We start from the raw sequence: 21,390 nt of genomic DNA on the forward strand, positions 1-21,390 counted from the left end.
GGTTATCTTTTTTTCTGCTATAAAACTGTATAATTCCAGCTATGACATGTATTCTGTTCTACATTTGACCCTTTTCTAGGCTGAGCTCATTTACATTTTGTATGTAAATGTGTGCAGGTCTACATCACTTCTGAGGAAGAAAATTCAAGCGTGGTTTGGTAAGAATAGAGTAAAATTATATATTTGGCTTGAAAATGGAATGATTGGAAGGTTTACTGCTCACATCACCCTTTCAGAGTAGGTTAATTAGTCTAAGGGACATGTTCTCTCAATTACAATTTGCAGTCTGACAGGCATATACCCACTGATGTTTGTGGCACATGCGAGCTCGTGCATCTGTGTTTAAATCTTGCATTACCAATTGAGAACAGAACACAATGAGACTAACAATACGTGATGACTTGGAAAATAACAATGTCAGCTAGATGGCAACAGTGGCCCTGTCATTAACCTAGCTACAGTTTCTGTAAATCTGAATACAGGTGTTCACTCCCTCTGTCTGTTGATACGTATCACCACAACACATTATGTTCTTCCATATAGGCAGCATTCTTTGTTTATTTAGTTCTATTCCCAGTTTATAATGTTGGTCTGGTTATGGCACTCATTGACTTCCATCTGCAAAATGTCAGATTCATTTTTGCTTTATGGATCTGAGCTTTTAGTGTGCTCTGAATGAATAAAGCTAACTTATGCACTGATTCCAATTCAATGTCTCTCTTTTTTCTCTCATGCTTAGCAATCTAAATGGATCTATTCAGCTATGTAGACTATTATACTGAACCAAGAATGTTGTTTTATATAAAAGTCCACAAGACATTTTGAAAGAAAAATCCAACAACCGGTATAAAAAAAAGTAACTTCAAAATATCAATTTCAGGCTGTGTGGTGCCTCTTCGACTGGATATCAAAGCAAATGTCTATTTAAAAAGGGCAGGCAAATTGAATGAATAAAAGGTTTCATGGATTGCAGGGTTTTTAAAGGATAAAACTACAGACATTTTCCCTTGACAAACCCTGGATTTTGTGCATGCTCTTGTCTCTTTCTGGCTGTGAAAGTCAATGTGACATCAGTCTGATGGTGAGCTTTCAATGATATTGAAAGGCAAGAACATCATACAATTCATTAATTTATTTTACGTAGGGCTACATAATGGGTTGAACGTTCAAATTATACATTTTACTGATTCCAGACTGAATTTGAAATGTACAAATAATAATGCATCACTTCTAAACAGATCCATTTCTGAACATAACATGCAATTTTATGGTTCAGAAAAGCAGCAGTCCATCTGGTCAAGTCATTTGCACATTCAACCAGGAATATAGCGCCATCAAGTGGTTATTGAACAACACAGAAAGGCACTGAATAACTTACACCTGTAATTTGCTACTTATTATTCCTAACATTGAGCTACAGCAGTCGTTGTCATGCCATTTAAGACAAGGGGGGACAGTTTGTTTAATGGCCTTATTTCTATTACAGCATATTGGATGACTGTCATTCAAATCAATTTCATTTGTCACATGCACCGAAATGCTTTACAAGCCCTTAACCAACAATGCAGTTCAAGAAATAGAGTGAAGAAAATATTTACAATATAAACGAAAGTACATTTTTAAAATAAAAAAATAACACAATAAAATAACAATAATGAGGCTATTTACAGCAGCAGTGTAAAAACAAAAGGGGGGGTGAATTCAATGTAATTAGTCTGGGTGGCCATTTGATTAATTGTTCAGCAGTCTTATGGCTTGGGGGTAGAAGCTGTTAAGGAGACTTTTGGACCTAGACTTGGCGCTCTGGTACTGCTTCATATTCCATTCATCGAGTTCAATGTAACATTGATAGGTTTAGGCTATTACAGGATACTCTAATTTTGCCTATACTATACCCACCATGAGTTTGATACAACATAGCCTATGAATTAAAGTTTACAAAGTAGGTGCACACAGGTCAAGAGAAAAAATGAAGGTAACAGTGACACATGGACAGAGTAATCCAAAAGTCCAAAAGTTGCAAACAAGAGTTTTCATTGGACAAATTCAGTTATGTTTATTCCCAATTCGTTCCTTTGCTTCCGTTTAAAAACGTTTTTCAACACAATCGGCAGAATGAATACACCCCTGAACATGCGTAAACACAGTTCACTTTCATAGCAGCCACGGTGCATTCCTTCTTGCATATCTGTGCTTTCCTCCTCTCACCTTTTCCATTCGCTTGTGGACTTCAATGCACAACACATCAGCTGTATGTGACCAGGTGAAAAAACCTTTCCAAGCCAAATCGTAATCGAAGCACAGCCTACAGCTTTTTCAGTTCTGCCCACACATTTTCTATGGGATTGAGGTCAGGGCTTTGTGATGGCTACTCCAATACCTTGACTTTGTTGTGCTTAAGCCATTTTGCTACAACTTTGGAAGTATGCTTGGGGTCATTGTCCATTTGGAAGACCCATTTGCGAACAAGCTTTAACTTCCTGACTGGCTTTTTTTGTGGCGGTTTTGGAGCAGTGGCTTCTTCCTTGCAGAGCGGCCTTTCAGGTTATGTCGATATAAGACTCGTATTACTGTGGATATAGATACTTTTATACCTGTTTCCTCCAGCATCTTCACAAGGTCCTTTGCTGTTGTTCTGGGATTGATTTGCACTTTTCGCACCAAAGTACGTTATAACGGCTGCGTGGTCCCATGGTGTTTATAGTTGCATACTGTTTTTTGTACAGATAGACGTGGTACCTTCAGGCGTTTGTAAATTGCTCCCAAGGATGAACCAGATTTGTGGAGGTCTACAATTTTCTTTCTGAGGTCTTGGATGATTTATTTTGATTTTCCCATGTTGTCAAGCAAAGAGGCACTGAGTTTGAAGGTAGGCCTTGAAATACATCCACAGGTACACCTCCAATTCACTCAAATGATTTAAATTAGCCCATCAGAAGCTTCTAAAGCCATTATATAATTTTATGGAATTTTCCAAGCTGTTTAAAGGCACAGTCAACTTAGTGTATGTAAACTTTTGACCCACTGGAATTGTGATACAGTGAATGATAAGTGAAATAATCTGTCTGTAAACAATTGTTGGAAAAATTACTTGTGTCATGCACAAAGTAGATGTCCTAACCGACTTGCCAGAACTATAGTTTGTTAACAAGAAATTTGTGTGGTTGAAAACAAGTTTTAATGACTCCAACCTAGGTGTATGTAAACTTCCGACTTGAAATGTATGAAAGATTCCTACACAGTCTTTGCTTACAGGAAACAGAGTGGAAGAGGCAAAGTCTCAGTATAGCAAAATCTTTGCTTGAAATTTTGTCTTTATTTACGATTGTTGGCCGTGGCCGTGTACGATGGCCGTGTTCTGACCAGGTGGTAGTGCTCCACCTCTCTCTGTCAGAATACGCAACAGAGGACTTGGAAAGCATATCAACTACTGTAGAAATGGCAATATGGTTATTGTGAGTAACCTAATTTATGTTATTTTAACTACACCTTCTAGTGAGTTTACACAAACTATCATCTCCTACCATTCTGATAGATTGGAAAACGTGGTTGTAACATTAATAATTTGGTTCTTACTCACTGGTAACCTCGAGGCAGATACCCCAGGCGCAGAGTGGCCCACACTCATGGAATATGGTGCTTTTAAATGTTAGTGCAATCACTCGTAAAACATTTCTTGTGAATGACCTCATTACTGAGCGCAAAGTTGACTGCATGTACAGTGGGGAGAACAAGTATTTGATACACTGCCGATTTTGCAGGTTTTCCTACTTACAAAGCATGTAGAGGTCTGTAATTGTTATCATAGGTACACTTCAACTGTGAGAGACGGATTTGAAGAGAGCTGGGACCACAGTCTCAAAGAAAACCATTAGTAACTCACTACGCCGTCATGGATTAAAATCCTGCAGCGCACGCAAGGTCCCCCTGCCCAAGCCAGCGCATGTCCAGGCCCATCTGAAGTTTGCCAATGACCATCTGAATGATCCAGGGGAGGAATGGGAGAAGGTCATGTGGTCTGAGACAAAAATAGAGCTTTTTGGTCTAAACTCCACTCGCCGTGTTTGGAGGAAGAAGAAGGATGAGTACAACCCCAAGAACACCATCCCAACCGTGAAGCATGGAGGTGGAAACATCATTCTTTGGGGATGCTTTTCTGCAAAGGGGACATGACGACTGCACCGTATTGAGGGGAGGATGGATGGGGCCATGTATCGTGAGAACTTGGCCAACAACTTCCTTCCCTCAGTAAGAGCATTGAAGATGGGTCGTAGCTGGGTCTTCCAGCATGACAACGATCCGAAACACACAGCCAGGGCAACTAAGGAGTGGCTCCGTATGAAGCATCTCAAGGTCCTGGAGTGGCCTAGCCAGTCTCAAGACCTGAACCAATAGAAAATCTTTGGAGGGAGCTGAAAGTCCGTATTGCCCAGCGACAGGCCCGAATCCTGAAAGATCTGGAGAAGGTCTGTATGGAGGAGTGGGCCAAAATCCCTGCTGCAGTGTGTGCAAACCTTGTCAAAAACTACAGGAAACGTATGATCTCTGTAATCGCAAACAAAGGTTTCTGTGTCAAATATTAGGTTCTGCTTTTCTGATGTATCAAATACTTATGTCATGCAATAAAATACAAATGAATTACTTAAAAATCATACAATGTGATTTTCTGGATTTTTGTTTTAGATTCCGTCTCTCACAGTTGAAGTGTACCTATGATAAAAATTACAGACCTCTACATGCTTTGTAAGTAGGAAAACCTGCAAAACCTGCAAAATCGGCAGTGTATCAAATACTCGTTCTCCCCACTGTATGTTTATCTGAAACATGGCTGTATTCAGACTGTAGTGCCGCTCTTATTGACCCCCGGACTACAGTTTTTGATACTCTATCAAAGGGGTGGGGGGACAGCCTCTATGCGTTTGGATACTTTGGGTATTTTGAGCATTATGCTATGGTGTTTAAATGTCAGCCACCAGTGTGAGACATAACCCTGTAACGGCCACCAAAGCGCTGCTCCACATTCTTTACTGATTTCTCTGAACTATTGTCTATTGTCCTTGAGAACTATGATAAAATCATTGTGTTAGGTGATTTAAATATTGATGTTGACAAAGAGCCTGACTCCAAGACTATTGAATGTATTATTATCTTTTGAGTTCTATGGACTTTATCCAACACGTTACTGGGCCCAACCATAACTGCGGCCATACTCTGAACCTGGTTATTACCAAGGGGCTTTCTATTGACACATCATCTATTCTTGATGTTGCTTTGTCTGATCACCACTACCTTGTTGCTTATAGCAGAGGGTAACACTGAACGCATTATTAAGAAACGCTATCTTACCTCTGAAGTTGCTACAGATTTTATTGAGTGTATGAACAATACTCCACCACCTATTCTGCCATCCTCTTGTGATGATTTAGTTGATGACTTGAATAGTGAATTAAGGGCAACCATTGATACCATAGCTCCAGTAAGGTTGATAAAGGCCATATCCAAATGGAGAGCCCCTTGGATGAGTGAGAAAACGAATCAATTAAAGAGAAATTGCAGAAAGGCAGAGTGAAAGTGAAGAAAGTCATAGTTGCAGGTCCATTATGATATTCTGAGATGGCAACTTGGCAATTAGAAATGCCAGATGGGCTAATTTTTCTAACTTGACCACTTATAATCAGAATAATTCAAGAGTGCTCTTCTAGAATGTTGATAAATTCTACCCCCACAAACCTATGAGAACTTTCCCTCACATCTAAATGGGGTGAGTTTGCAGCATATTTCCGTGATAGGATAAAACATTAGGCTGAGTATCAGACAAGCAAGACCTGATGAGAAGTTTGATACGTGCCCTAGTCTACCACGCAAAGTCATTATTGATTTATTTTCCCTGGTTGACACAGACATGCTCAGGAAAGTGATATCACAACTCAAGCCATCTATGTGCCGTCTTGATCCTATCCCCACCACCTTCTTCAAAACAGTTTTGAATTGCATATCTGAAGAATTGCAAGCTATTGTTAAACACTCCCTGATCACAGGCACTTTTCCTACTGCACTAAAAGCAAAATTCTGGATAAATACATTTTCAAAGAGCTAAATTATTTTTGTCATGACTGTCCTGTGAGGATCCGAATGGGTCAGATCAGTTTGGCAATGGATGACAGTAACCAGACCCTCGCTCACCCACAGAGGGGAGGAGGGAGCTGATGGGGGATGACACTTCATGCCCTGTTGTCAATCAAGGAGAGAGAACATCCCTCTCCAAATTTACACAGGAATACTCCTTTGTTCACAGACATTTTCCCCCAAAACTCCAACACGTTCTAAAGCTGGAAAATATTTCTAACATAGAAATGTGGAGAATGGTCAGATATCTAAAGAATAATAATTTAATATGGGTTGTTGTTTTGTGATGTCATTAAAAGTGTTATAAAAGAAAAACTGTAACTTGAAAAGTATATACACTACATGTACAAAGTCTCCATCCTTTACGTTGTGCATGAAACATAAACAATGATGAAAGTATTTTTGCTAAGATAATAATGTGATTTTAGGAGCCAAAAGAGATCATTTGTCTCATATAAACTTTGCACAGTAAGTAGCCACGCCCCAAATGAGGTCAGAGAGCGTAGCGTGTCAGCCTGACAGAAACGTCCCTTTCGACCAGAGTGCATAAAAGGATTGGTAAAAAAAATAACATTGAGACCAGAAAGGCATCGAGCTGCAGCTCACGTCCAAAGAGGTTCGAACTCTGAATATCAACACGAGGTAGAGGTGAGAAGCTCACCTCCCGGAAAATCCCTGGTATGGCTGATTAGCCATCCTCAGTAAAGTAACCAGAAAAGCTCATTTAAGTGGGACCATTCTACTACTCTTCAAACCATCCTGTTCTACCACCCTTCTCAAATCACCGTATTCTACTACTCTTATCACCAATGGGAACCATCGACACGGCCGGCTAGCCTATCTTCCAAGGTGAATAACATGGAGAGTCAACCTTTAGTTAATATGCTCCCAGGATCTGGAATAGCCTGCCAGAGAACCCCCAGGGGGGCACTGTGGACATATTTAAAAGAGATCTTAAAACACCCCTTTTTAGCTTGACTTTTCTTAGGGTTCTTTTTAGTTGTTCAGTTTTTATTGTTATTCTTCAGTTTTTTTTCTTCCTGTGGAGCACATTGTGTGGCATTCTGTCTGAAATGTCTTGTATAAATAAAGCTTGATTTGATTTTATACCCTAAACCCTAACCTCAACCCCTATCCTAACCCTAACCCTAAACGTAACCATAACCCTTACCAAACCCTTACCTTAACCATTTTAAATGTAAACTTCAATGGGGTGGGGACATCCCAAGGTTTCCAGATAACAAGGACCCAACAAAGATGGAAGGCAGGTGGGAGGTGGCGAGATCAGGTGGGTCCATTCTAGCCAATGATAGGGCAGATATGCATGTGACCAACAGATACAACTAAGTAATTTTTCTGAAAGTTGCCGAATGCCACATGCTTCCACTTATATCAGTACATTGTAACAGCCCAGTGGCGTGTATTCATGGATGCCAAGGGAAGCACGGGTTCCGCAAAAAATAGACCAAGAAAAAAACATGTATTTTTCATCTCTGTGTTTCATAATTTTTCTTCAATTCACAAGAGGCTGAATGTACTGTATCTCATCGGAGAAAGCATCTGAGGCCGCGAAACAGTGCCCATCTGTCTCTGTATGTGTAGGCCATCTATCTGATGCTGTCTGCTCCAAAAGAGTATGACATTGCAATAGCATTGACTTCAAGGGAAACCAGTGAGCATTTGGCCAAAGATTTTTTTAATCAAAACCAAGATGGACCACAGCCTGTCCTTTCCAATGCGAACAAATTAGTCATGGTGGGCAGAACAAGCAAGGAGGTGGGAAGAGCCAAGCACGAGCTAGAGAGATCCTATTGGCCCGTTCTAGCATGAGTTCCACTTATTTGTTGTTTTTGTTGTTTTTTAAAGTAAAAAATAATACAAACTAAATCTAAGCAGCCAATTACTTTGTTATTTATTTCCATCTCTCATGCCATATTCCCATTGCTGTAGTTATAGTTATGACATCATGTAATGAATGTAGTGCTCAGTAGAAAGTATATTTACTGGCGAATTGTAGCTAGCCATCAAGTGATTCTATGGAAATCAAGTCCAGTCTGCTGTAGAACTCGACTTTGTGCAATACACACTCTCGTTGTACTGAATGGGACTACTGGACTTAGTTTTTCTTTGTTTATAAATGATTTGGCAAAATAAATTAAACAGTTAAATATTGGAGTAAGATATAATGATGAAATGCTAAGTATCCTTTTATATCCTGATGATATTATTTTGATGGCAGAAACTGAACAAGACCTGCAGAAAATGTTATTATGTGCAGTCAATTGGTGTAAAAGATGATGAACCCATGATCAACCAGACAAAAACACAGATAATGCATTTTAGAAAACCAGGTGCTAAGAGAAGTGTTTTTCAGTTTTGTTTTGGTGAGACATTCTTGAGTTTACAAGCATTTATAAATATTTGGGTATTTTTATTGCTGAACATAGTTCCTTTCTTTACGGAGCATCTGCCCTGGCCGACTCAGCAAGTAGAGATCTTGGGGGAGTTATAGGAAAAACAAAAACACTCAAAGTTATTGGTTATGCTACGTATTTCAAACTGTATCAGACATGTGTGTGTCCTGTTCTAGACTATTCATCAGGAGTGTGGGGTGCTAAGATGTATTTTAGAAAGGAAAATGTCCATAACAGAGAGATGTATATTACTTTTTAGGTGTCCACAAGTTTGCACCCATACTTGCAATAACTAGGGACAGGGGCTGGGAACCCTGTAAGGTGAGATGGAAGGCATGTATGGTGAGACTTTGGAATAGACTGTTGGATATGCCAACTGCCAGAATAGCTAGTAACGTTTTTTTTATGGGATCTATCCATAGAGACAGCCTGGACAACTGAAATGTCTGACCTTTTTCAACAGTCTGACATCTGTTCAAAAAACAAATTAAGGGAGACATAAATATGATTAAAAAACAACTGATGCAATACAACAACAACAAATGGAGATGAATCATAAACCCAAATTGAGAACATTTTGTTTGATTAAGGGTGAATTTGTGTGTGAGCTGTATATTATGTATAACCTAGCTAAAAGCAAGAGATTACTATGTGCACAGGTAAGATCAGGGATATTGTCTCTGCGTATTGAAACAGGTAAGATCAGGGATATTGTCTCTGGGTATTGAAACAGGTAAGATCAGGGATATTGTCTCTGGGTATTGAAACAGGTAAGATCAGGGATATTGTCTCTGGGTATTGAAACAGGTAAGATCAGGGATATTGTCTCTGGGTATTGAAACAGGTAAGATCAGGGATATTGTCTCTGGGTATTGAAACAGGTAAGATCAGGGATATTGTCTCTGGGTATTGAAACAGGTAAGATCAGGGATATTGTCTCTGGGTATTGAAACAGGTAAGATCAGGGATATTGTCTCTGGGTATTGAAACAGGTAAGATCAGGGATATTGCGTCTGCGTATTGAAACAGGTAAGATCAGGGATATTGCGTCTGCGTATTGAAACAGGTCGGTATTGTGGTGAAATGGAAGAGGAAGGACTGACTATGTAACCTTTAAAAAATAGAGAGTGAAACTCAGTTTATCCTCTACGATATACGCTTGCTCTTATTCCAGAAAGCACACCAGATATATACTGGCATTATGTGGCTGAGTGATGAGGAGAAATGTAAGTGTTTTTTTGTCCATTGTGTATTTCCCTTTGCGGAATATTTAGATAAATCCTGGAATAAAAGAAAAAGGGCTACCTACAATTAAATTGTAAAAATATTTTGCTTCTATGTGGTAAATAGCATGTGTGTATATAGATTGTGTATAGGCTTGCCTCCCATATGAATCTTCTATGTGGTAAATGGCATGTGTGTATATAGATTGTGTATAGGCTTGTGTCCCATATTAATCTTCTATGTGGTAAATGGCATGTGTGTATATAGATTGTGTATAGGCTTGTCTCCCATATGAATCTTCTTTTTTTGCCAGACTGGTTTCAAGTGACTTCTGTTTCTTTTTATTTCTGTATTTATTTGTCTGTCTGTCGTAATGAATGTATATATGTATGTATATTATTTTACTGCTCTAGGGACGTAATTATTGTTTGGATAACCTTATTTACTATTATGTATAGATTATTATATTTTTTTTTTTACTCTTTATACAATGCAGTGAACACCGGAAGAAGAATTAGCATTTAATTACCATAGTGAATTATTGTAATGTTTGTTTATGTGTCAATTAATCCCATAAGGGATGGGTTGCCAATTGGCGATTTGACAATCAATTTGACCAAATCGGTATCGCTTCTCGACATGACCAGCGGAGGCTGCTTTGAAGCTCCCGCGGCTGTGGAAAACAGGAAGTAGAATGACGTTTGTTATCACAGTCACATGCTCAAGTCAAGCTCGATCAGCTGACTGTATTCCTTCCCTTTTTGATGGTTCGACTTTTCTTCTCCAATTGAACGATTTCGGGGGGTGATTAACATTATTTATATTATTCAGACCGTTTGGCGTCAATTGTAAACACCAACCTGAAGGTAGTGTTGTGAGATTGCCCGTAAAATATCGCGGTTTGGGTGATTGAGTGGATCATGAACGGACACGCCATTCTCTACACCGGGGTCACTTTGGCCTTCTGGAGTACTATTCTCATCGTTGGTAAGAAAACGTTGTATATTTGCTAGCTAATGTAATGGGTTTAGTTAGCTAATGATGATGGCAAAAATATACTTGATTTAAAAATAAAAAAAACACTCGTTTGTATTTATTGATTGTGAATGTCTGCTTGACAGATACTGTGCTGACTTGTTAACTAACGTGACGTTATCCCGCTGCGCTGCTAGTTAGTAGTAATTAAGTTGTCTCTGCAGTGATGTGATGGCTTGTTCACATATGTCATAATGTTTCAGGATCCCTAGTTATTTAGCTTTCTAGCTTCTTTGCAATGTATGTTGTTATTTACGCTTGTGGCACTGCCGTCCAAAAAACTTGTTTAGCCATTTGTTTGTAAGAATTTGACCAAATCCTTACAGGAAGTAACGTAGCTAACTAACTAGTTAACGTTAGCTAGCAAGCGATTAACTAACTCATGTTCGACTGCATAATATAAGGCCCTGCACTAACAGCATAACTTTACTATAGAAAACGTATATACCACAACATAGCTAAATAAATCAAGCTAGCTTAGTTTCTACAGTCAGAAAAAATAGGAACCTAAGCACTTCTCGTGTGAGGGTGAGCTATCACGCTTACCTTCTGACATTTCATAATTTCTCGGGCACAATTTGGCTCTGTAACTCAGTGGCTTGACATTGAGTGTACTGTACAGAACTGTTCTGTATTGCAACACACATACATCTACATACAGTGTACACACACATGCATAAACTCATGAAAACGTTTCCACCTTTTTTTCTGCTTTGGTGATATTTTTCAGGTATCTGCTACACAATCTTCGACCTTGGATTCCGCTTTGATGTGGCATGGTTAGTATGACAGTCTCTTGTCTTAGCTTAGTTGGAATAGTAGGATATATCATAGGCATAGAATTTTAGCCTATATTCTTGAGTCTGGTGCTGATTACTAATAGAATTCCAGTCAGGTGGTATTTCAGAAGTGTTGACCTAGACTAAAGCTTAGAATGTTTGATTTCCATGGTAAAATTATACTCTCTCACTCAGGTTCTTGACAGAAACGTCGCCCTTTATGTGGGCAAACCTTGGCATTGGCTTGGCCATCTCGCTCTCTGTTGTCGGAGCAGCTTGGTGAGTATTCTTCATTTCCCCCTTTTGAGTGTTGCATCAGAAGAGATTGTCCAATATGAATAGGGAAGTTCTGAAATTAGATTTGAAAATTCAAATAGCAACTAGTGTCTTGTCCCCATCCTCTTCCCTATTTCAGCAGGCTAAATTACTACTCGTGGATGGCAGGAGTATTATTTTAGTGTATCACTGTTTTTAAGTTCTGCTTTATGTAGGGTTGGTCTGATTTTTATGATTAAATCGAATATCTTGATTTGACATTGACGATATATTGTGACGTGCTAGACGATACTCTACTTGAACTTTACAATTCAAAACTGCAGTTTTATTAGTTAGGCGGTATCAATATGTTAAATGATGTCTACATTTAATTAACTAAGCCTTAGTTTTTCACCTAACTAAGCCTTAGTTTTTCACCTAACTAAGCCTTAGTTTTTCACCTAACTAAGCCTTAGTTTTTCACCTAACTAAGCCTTAGTTTTTCACCTAACTAAGCCTTAGTTTTTCACCTAACTAAGCCTTAGTTTTTCACCTAACTAAGCCTTAGTTTTTCACCTAACTAAGCCTTAGTTTTTCACCTAACTAAGCCTTAGTTTTTCACCTAACTAAGCCTTAGTTTTTCACCTAACTAAGCCTTAGTTTTTCACCTAACTAAGCCTTAGTTTTTCACCTAACTAAGCCTTAGTTTTTCACCTAACTAAGCCTTAGTTTTTCACCTAACTAAGCCTTAGTTTTTCACCTAACTAAGCCTTAGTTTTTCACCTAACTAAGCCTTAGTTTTTCACCTAACTAAGCCTTAGTTTTTCACCTAACTAAGCCTTAGTTTTTCACCTAACTAAGCCTTAGTTTTTCACCTAACTAAGCCTTAGTTTTTCACCTAACTAAGCCTTAGTTTTTCACCTAACTAAGCCTTAGTTTTTCACCTAACTAAGCCTTAGTTTTTCACCTAACTAAGCCTTAGTTTTTCACCTAACTAAGCCTTAGTTTTTCACCTAACTAAGCCTTAGTTTTTCACCTAACTAAGCCTTAGTTTTTCACCTAACTAAGCCTTAGTTTTTCACCTAACTAAGCCTTAGTTTTTCACCTAACTAAGCCTTAGTTTTTCACCTAACTAAGCCTTAGTTTTTCACCTAACTAAGCCTTAGTTTTTCACCTAACTAAGCCTTAGTTTTTCACCTAACTAAGCCTTAGTTTTTCACCCTAACTAAGCCTTAGTTTTTCACCTAACTAAGCCTTAGTTTTTCACCTAACTAAGCCTTAGTTTTTCACCTAACTAAGCCTTAGTTTTTCACCTAACTAAGCCTTAGTTTTTCACCTAACTAAGCCTTAGTTTTTCACCTAACTAAGCCTTAGTTTTTCACCTAACTAAGCCTTAGTTTTTCACCTAACTAAGCCTTAGTTTTTCACCTAACTAAGCCTTAGTTTTTCACCTAACTAAGCCTTAGTTTTTCACCTAACTAAGATTATTAAGTGAGAATGCGACAATAATATTGAAAATAAATGCTCATTACACAGTCTGGAATTATCTAGTCATTAACAGCGCAACATGTTTATATCGGATATTGCAATATTTGGAGTAACATTGTAGAAGAGGTCCCCCAGGTATCATCCAAACCTAGTTTTATGTTCATAATGAATTTTGTTTTCCTTGTTTTACAGGGGCATTTACATCACAGGTTCCAGCATCATAGGAGGTGGTGTAAAAGCACCACGGATTAAAACAAAGAATTTGGTCAGGTAAGATATTCAAAGTGAAAATGTGTCATTATGGGCTGGTTTCTCAGACCCAGATGAAGTTTACCCCTGGACTAAAATCACCATTTAAAAATGCTTTTTAGTTTAAATCTAGGCTTAATTTTTGTCTATATTTGCGTACTGTGTATATATACATTCAAAAGTTTGGGGACACCTATTCATTCCAGGGTTTTTCTTTCTTTTTTTATTATCTTCTACATTGTAGAATAGTAGTGAAGACATCAAAACCGTGATTGGGTGTCCCATAGGGCGGCGCACAATTGGCCCAGCGTCATCCAGGTTAGGGGAGGATTTGGCCGGTGTAGGCCGTCATTGTAAAATAAGAATTTGCTCTTAACTGACTTGCCTAGTTAAATAAAGGTTAAAATAAAAATATGGAATTATGTAACCACAAGTGATAATCAAAATATATTTGAGATTCTTCAAAGTAGCCACCCTTTGCCTTGACAACTTTGCACACTTCGCATTCTCTCAACCAGCGTCATGAGGTAGTCATTTCAATTAACAGGTGTGCCATGTTAAAAGTTAATTTGTGGAATTTATTTCCTTAATGTGTTTGAGCCTGTTAATTGTGATGTGACAAGGTAGGAGTGGTATACAGAAGATAGCCCTATTTGGTAAAAGACCAAGTCCATATTATGGCAAGAACAGCTCAAACAAGAAAAGAGAAATGACAGTCCATCATTACTTTAAGACAAGAAGGTCAGTCAATCCGGAACATTTCAAGGACTTTGAAGTGCCGCCGCAAAAAACATCAAGCGCTATGATGAAATTGGCTCTCGTGAGCACTGCCACAGGAAAGGAAGACCCAGAGTTACCTCTGCTACAGAGAATAGGTTAGAGTTACCAGCCTCAAATTGCAGCCCAAATAAAAGCTTCAGAGTTAAAGTAACAGACATCTCAACCTCGACTAACCGGTGCCCGCACACATTGACTCTGTACCTGTACCCTCTTTATATAGCCTCGCTATTGTTATTTTACTGCTGCTCTTGAATTATTTGTAACTTTTTTTCCCCTTATTTTTTTTTGGGGGTGTATATTTAAAAAAAAAAAAAAAAAAAAACTGCATTGTTGGTTAAGGGCTTGTAAGTAAGCATTTCACTGTATGGTCAGCCTGTTGTATTTGGTGAATGTGACATAAGATTTGCCTCAGAGGAGACTGTGTGAATCAGGCCTTCATGGTCAAATTGCGGCAAGGAAACTACTAAAGTACTCTAGAAAGAAGAATAGACTTGCTTTGGCCAAGAAACATGAGCAATGGACATTAGACTGGTGGAAATCTGTCCTTTGGTCTGATGTGTCCAAATTTGAGAGTATTTATTCCAACCGCTGTGTCTTTAAGACACAGAGTAGGTGTACGGATGATCTCTGCATGTGTGGTTCCCACTGTGAAGCATGAAGGTGTGGGGGTGCCTTGCTGGTCACACTCAATGATTTATTTTGAATTCAAGGCACACAACCTGTATGGCTACCACAGAATTCTGCAGCGATACACCATCCCATCTGCTTTATGCTTTTTTGCGGGACAATGACCCAACACGCCTCCAGGCTGTGTAAGGGCTATTTGACTAAGAAGGAGAGTGATGGTGTACTGCATCAGATGAGCTGGCCTCCACAATGGGATGAGTTGGACCGCAGAGTGAAGGAAAAGCAGCCAACAAGTGCTCAGCATGTGTGGGAACTCCTTCAAGACTGTTGGATAAGCATTCCAGGTGATCCTGGTTAAGAGAATGCCAAGAGTGTGCAAATCTGTTATGAAGGCAACAAGTGGCTACTTTGAATAATCTCAAATCTAAAATATATTTTGATTTGTTTTACTTTCATTAATTGTTTTACTACATGATTCCATGTGTTATTTCAGTTTTGATGTCTTCACTATTCTACATTTGTATGTTGAAGTCGGAAGTTGGAATCCGCTTCGATGTGAAAACGAGTCATTAAAACTCGTTTTCAACCACTCTACAAATTTCTTGTTAACGAACTATAGTTTTGGCAAGTCGGTTAGGACATCTACTTTGTGCATGACACGTAATTTTTCCAACAATTGTTTAGACAGATTATTTCACTTATTTCACTATCATAATTCCAGTGGGTCAGAAGTTTACATACACTAAATTGACTGAGCCTTGAAATAGCTTGGAAAATATCAGAAAATTATGTCATGGATTTAGAAGCTTCTGATCGGCTAATTGACATCATTTGAGTCACTCTGAGGTGTACCTGTGGATGTATTTCAAGGCCTACCTTCAAACTCCGTGCCTCTTTGCTTGACATCATGGGAAAACCAAAAGAAATCAGCCAAGACCTCAAAGAAAATTGTAGACCTCTGCAAGTCTGGTTCATCCTTGGGAGCAATTTCCAAATGCCTGAAGGTACCACGTTCACCTGTACATACAATAGTACGCATGTATAAACACCATGGGACTACGCAGCCTTCATACCGCTCAGGAGGGAGATGAACGTACTTTGGTGCGAAAAGTGCAAGTCAATCCCAGAACAACAGCAAAGGACCTTGTGAAGATGCTGGAGGAAAAAGGTAGAAAAGTATCTATATCCACAGTAAAACAAGTCCAGTATTGACAAAACCTGAAAGGCCACTCAGTGAGTGCAGCAAGGAAGAAGCCACTGCTCCCAAACCGCCATAATCAAGCCAGACTACAGTTTGCAACTGCACATGGGGTCAAAGATCATACTTTTTGGTGAAATGTCCTCTGGTCTGATGAAACAAAAATAGAACTGTTTGGCCATAATGACCATCGTTATGTTTGGATGAAAAATGGGGAGGCTTGCAAGCCGAAGGTCACCATCCCAACCGTGAAGCACGGTGTGGCAGCATCATGTTGTGGGGGTGCTTTGCTGCAGGAGGTACTGGTGCACTTCACAAAATAGATGGCATCATGAGGAGGAAAATTGTGGATATATTGAAGCAACATCTCAAGATATCAGTCAGGAAGTTAAAGCTTGGTCGCAAATGGGTCTTCCAAATGGACAATGACCCCAAGCATAATTCCATAGTTGTCAAAATGGCTTAAGGACAACAAAAGTCAAGGTATTGGAGTGGCCATCACAAGCCCTGACCTCAATCCTATAGAAAATGTGTGGGCAGAACTGAAAAAGCGTGTGCGAGCAAGGAGGTCTACATCCCGGACTCAGTTATACCAGCTCTGTCAGGAGGAATGGGCCAAAATTCACCCAACTTATTGTGGTAAGCTTGTGGATGGCTACCTGAAATGTTTGACCCAAGTTAAACAATTTAAAGGCAATGCTACCAAATACTGATTGAGTGTATGTAAACTTCTGACCCACTGGGAATGTGATGAAAGAAAAAACTGAAATAAATCATTCTTTCTACTATTATTCTGACATTTCACATTATTAAAATAAAGTGGTGATCCTATCTGATTTAAGACAGTGAATTTTTACTCAGATTGAATGTCAGGAATTGTGAAACTGAGTTTACATGTATTTGGCTAAGGTGTATGTAAACTTCCGACTTCAACTGAATGTATGTTTTTGTATTGATAAGACCAGTCTTTCCCATCAATGTTTTGTGTTAAATGCTATTATTGTCTCGTCCTGTCCACAGCATTATCTTCTGTGAGGCCGTAGCTATATATGGGATCATCATGGCAATTGTGATAAGTAACATGGCTGAGGTAAGCATGAGAGGTGGCTTATGATATGATAATCATTTGTGTCCTTTAACAGTGGTGGGAAAAAGTACCCAATTATCATACTTGAGTAAAAGTAAATATTCCTTAATCGAAAGTGACTCAAGTGATAGTCACCCAGTTAAATACTGCTTGAGTAATGTCTTAAGGTATTTAGTTTAAAATATACTTAAATATCAAAAGTAAATGTAATTGCAAAAGTAAGAGAACCAGATGGTATAATTGTCTTGTTTTTAAAGTTGACAGATAGCCAGGGGCACACTCCAACACTCGGACATCATTTATAAATTAAGCATTTGTGTTTAGTGAGTCCGTCAGATCAGAGGCAGTAGGGATGACCAGGGTTGTTCTCTGGAGTGTGTGAATTGGACCATTTTCTGTCGTGCTCAGCATTCAAAATGTGAAGAGTACTTTTGGGTGTCAGGGAAAATGTGTGAAGTAAAAGTTGTCAAATATAGAAATCGTAAAGTACAGATAAACCCCCCGCAAAAATGACTTAAATAGTACTTTAATGTATTTTTACTTAAAAAGCAGTGTTGTAAAGTACTTATCACTATGACTATGGTGATATAGTATTAAGATGTCTTTATCCCAAATGGCACCCTATTCCCTATATAGTGTACTCCTTTTGGTCAAAAGTAGTGCAATGAATAGGAAATAGGGTACCATTTGGGTGAACATGTGGTAACTAGCCGTAGCCTCAAGAAGGGACTTCTTGGAGAATAGCCTTGAATCTTTCTTCAGGCTTACTGATGTGACACTGTAGTAGATGGCTCCAATTTTATTAGACATCATTCTATTTCTTTACACACCATCTTTCCCTTTATAGAGTTTTAGCGGCACTACACCAGAGACCATTGGGGCAAGGAACTACCAAGCAGGTAAGAAGATACTTGCTGACATGGGTGTTAATTAGCCTGTTTTGCATGACCATGAGTGACAAGGAGTTGGCATGATGGCACTAACAGATTGGCACTCAGGCTAGTTGTTGATTGGAAGCCGAACACGTTCTTAATTTCCAATGATATAGAGGCAGGCTCAACATTAGATGTAAAGTAGGCACATTTTGCCATTGGCTTCAATAGCTCAAATGATAAAATACAATTTCAGGCTATAAAGTAAAGACTGTGCTGATTGTGTTCTTTCCTGACAGGCTACTCCATGTTTGGTGCTGGTCTTACTGTGGGCTTCTCCAACCTCTTCTGTGGCATCTGTGTTGGCATCGTTGGGAGTGGAGCCGCCCTGGCTGATGCCCAGAACGGCAGCCTCTTCGTCAAAATCCTTATTGTGGAAATCTTTGGCAGTGCAATTGGGCTATTTGGAGTGATTGTAGCCATCTTGCAGGTAACTGACATTCTTTTGCCACAGTTTTCATCCTTTGATTGGTTGAATAGCATAATCTTTCTGTAGCTGATTGCATGAACTGAATATAGGTTTGCTTCTTGTTTTTCTTATTACATAATCAAATATGTGTTTTCTTGTAGACGTCGAAAGTAAAAATGGGTGACTAGAAGATGTATCCGCAAGACATAAGATCACGATGACAAGATCAATGGAAGACGAAGCTGGAGAAGCAGATGGATTGTGTAAATTATTGAAATGTCTTTTTTGTCTGTGATTGTTTTTAACCATTTGCTGAAGAGTGACATATTTGCACCATTTTGTCTTAAAGGAATGCACCCGAAAGGTTAGATTAAACTGCAGGTGTTTAAGACAAAATCCTATTCCTTTTGAATAAAATTAATCTTCGTATTACCGTAGTTGTAGGAAAAAAGTAATTCATCTCTAGCAAACTTCTTGGCATTCCCCACATACTTTTACTGTCATATCAAATGTATTAGTCAGTAGTAGTAGGGACATTTTTTTATTATTGGGTTTCTTTAAAGCCATATTTTGGCAATGAGGCCCTGTCTACTTCCCCAGAGTCAGAAACTCATGGATGCCCTTTTCTGGAATCTGTGTTCAGGTAGAAGGAATTTAGAGTTTCATGAGCCATCGCAAATCTGTAAAGAGCTGTTCTGTTCATTACATGGAATTGTGATAAATGCCTGTAAAAAATGGTTTGAAGTATTGAAATGTTTGTATGCAAAAGTCATGGTGTAACAAAGCAAATTATTATATTTATGACTAATGTAATCCATAATGTTTTTCACTAGTTTCAGTTACTATATATTTATCAATGACTGGTGTAATTAACCAGTACTATAGTAACACTAAATGAATCAAAATGCATTGATACAAAGGTGATCTAAAGAGATATTACTCTGAAATGGTAATTGTTGGATTTTTTTTGACATTAGTCAGCTGTCATTCATTTAATTTGTGTGGATGTATGCATACCATTTTGGTTGGCACTCTTCGGTTCTGATTGGTTAAAAATGAGTAGTAAATTTGTTTGTGTATATAAAGGGTCTGTTTTGTGAACTGAGGGTGTTTACCATTCTATGTACCTTGGGTTGTAAGATTTGTTTTGTTGATGCAAGTGGTCTTTGTCCACAGTGAATGAGCTGTGGCTGAATATACATGTATATGATTTTAAGTGACCATCTATTTGTTTGTTCTTTCCTTCTCAGATAGGTCTGTAAACCCCCTGTTAACTATCTGTGGAGAGTGAGAAAGGTAGCGGTTTTCTTCAAGACCATTTGCCCGTGTACATTCTGCTTTCCTCTATTTTTGTGTAACTTTGAGCTTGAATACGCCAAGCTCCTTGTCTTGTAAATGGACTGACATGTATTATTTTGGAGAGATGGCACTCGAGCAGAACATCGATAAGAACTTCTTCAGACCGGTCGGCCTTTTTCTTAGTCGTGCTTTCGTTTAATTTTTAAAAATTTAGTGAATTAGCTGCAACATCCATGTCCACCAGTGCTACTGATTTTAAGACTTAGATTGAGCCCTTAAATGTTAAATACAATCCTTGTGTCGATTGTCATAAACTGGCATCCATTTTAATATTCATAACATCCAATTTGCTGTGACTGTGTTCGTCCCAAATTTCGCCCTATTCCCTACACAGTGCTCTAAGTTTGACTAGAGCATTATTTCCTATATATAGTGCACTACTGTTGACCAGGACCGGTCAACAGTAGTGCACTATATATAGGAGACAGGGTGCCATTTGAGATGCACTTATGGAGGGCTCCCACTGAGTCCCCATCCTCTCCTTACCAACCATTTTATTTAAATGATTCAGCGGTGTTCATTCCTTGCTTTTGAACATTCCTTAATGACCTTTGGTGTAATACAGGGGTGACCATCCTGGTCCTGGAGAGCCTCGGTACTGAAGCATTTTACTTCAATGGATAACATTTGGACTGTAAGTCCCAACTGTTGTTGGTTTCAAAGTATGCTGCTTAAGAGAGGGCCGTGAATGCTCATGGCTTCCTTTGAGAGACTAGGTCCTTGGTTGGCCACCTGTACTGTAGTGGTGTGTCATGTAAATGAAGATCTCTAGACCATGCCTCTGGCTTTAGTGACTGTGTTTAATATGTTGTGGTGAATCCATTGTTTTGTCATGTGTAAAAGTGGGTCCTCTTGACTTAATTGTCCTTGAAAGAATAAAATAGACCAAACTGACCGTTCAATCAAATGTATTTTATGAAGCTTTTTGTGTCTGCTGTTGTCAAAAAGGCACCAACTGCTCATAGTGTGGAACTGAGAGAAATGGCTCTTATTTACCTTGGTTTCACAGCATGACCCCCATTTTCTCCAAAATAAAATAGAGGCAGGATACTTGTCCCCATGATTAAGCATGTATTTCATGTATCAAAAATGACAACTATTTTTTTTTTTAACCAAATGAGCAGTTACTGCATTTTTACTTGGTAGGGCAGCCTGGCCTAGACCACAGAGCAAGCTGAGGAGAAATCAGTGTCCAAGAAAAACTCCCTAAAAGGAAAAAAACTTAGAGGAACCTGGCTCAGAGGTGTGACCCATCCTCTTCTGGATGTAAGTCGTTTTTTAACATTTTGTTTCTGTAATGATCTTCCTTATGTCCCATCCCACTCTATAATTTCGATAGATGGCGCTATATATTAAATAATTTGCACATTTTCTGGGGACCTATCACACCTTATGCCTCTGCCTTATTGCTTAATTACATTTACAAAA

At 38.8% G+C, this 21,390-nt stretch overlaps 2 protein-coding genes across 2 annotated transcripts in view; both read left to right on the forward strand.

Moving 5' to 3' along the window:
- The first annotated feature begins 10,460 nt into the window (after positions 1-10,460).
- On the forward strand, positions 10,461-19,824 carry atp6v0b (ATPase H+ transporting V0 subunit b). Its single transcript, XM_024435604.2, has 8 exons — positions 10,461-10,751; positions 11,530-11,578; positions 11,774-11,857; positions 13,514-13,591; positions 17,196-17,265; positions 18,110-18,161; positions 18,434-18,624; positions 18,765-19,824. Exons 1-8 carry the CDS (start codon positions 10,685-10,687, stop codon positions 18,789-18,791), a joined length of 618 nt encoding a protein of 205 aa, XP_024291372.1. The 5' UTR covers positions 10,461-10,684; the 3' UTR covers positions 18,792-19,824.
- A 1,167-nt stretch (positions 19,825-20,991) lies between these two features.
- LOC112260467 (beta-1,4-galactosyltransferase 2) overlaps positions 20,992-21,390 on the forward strand; it is a 134,287-nt gene continuing 133,888 nt past the window's right edge. Inside the window, exon 1 of the mRNA XM_024435603.2 lies at positions 20,992-21,228. The gene's annotated coding sequence lies outside the window, so the exon portion shown is untranslated. The remainder of the gene's footprint in view (positions 21,229-21,390) is intronic.

The sequence above is a fragment of the Oncorhynchus tshawytscha genome, linkage group LG10 (assembly GCF_018296145.1).
Source record: "Oncorhynchus tshawytscha isolate Ot180627B linkage group LG10, Otsh_v2.0, whole genome shotgun sequence".
Lineage (NCBI taxonomy): Eukaryota > Metazoa > Chordata > Actinopteri > Salmoniformes > Salmonidae > Oncorhynchus > Oncorhynchus tshawytscha.

Bases quoted from the DNA above. Each gene is read 5' to 3' on its own strand.
- atp6v0b (XM_024435604.2), top strand. From the start codon at position 10,685: ATGAACGGACACGCCATTCTCTACACCGGGGTCACTTTGGCCTTCTGG. The intron at 17,266-18,109 runs GTAAGCATGAGA...TTCCCTTTATAG, and splicing joins TGATAAGTAACATGGCTGAG to AGTTTTAGCGGCACTACACC. The intron at 18,625-18,764 runs GTAACTGACATT...GTTTTCTTGTAG, and splicing joins TGATTGTAGCCATCTTGCAG to ACGTCGAAAGTAAAAATGGG.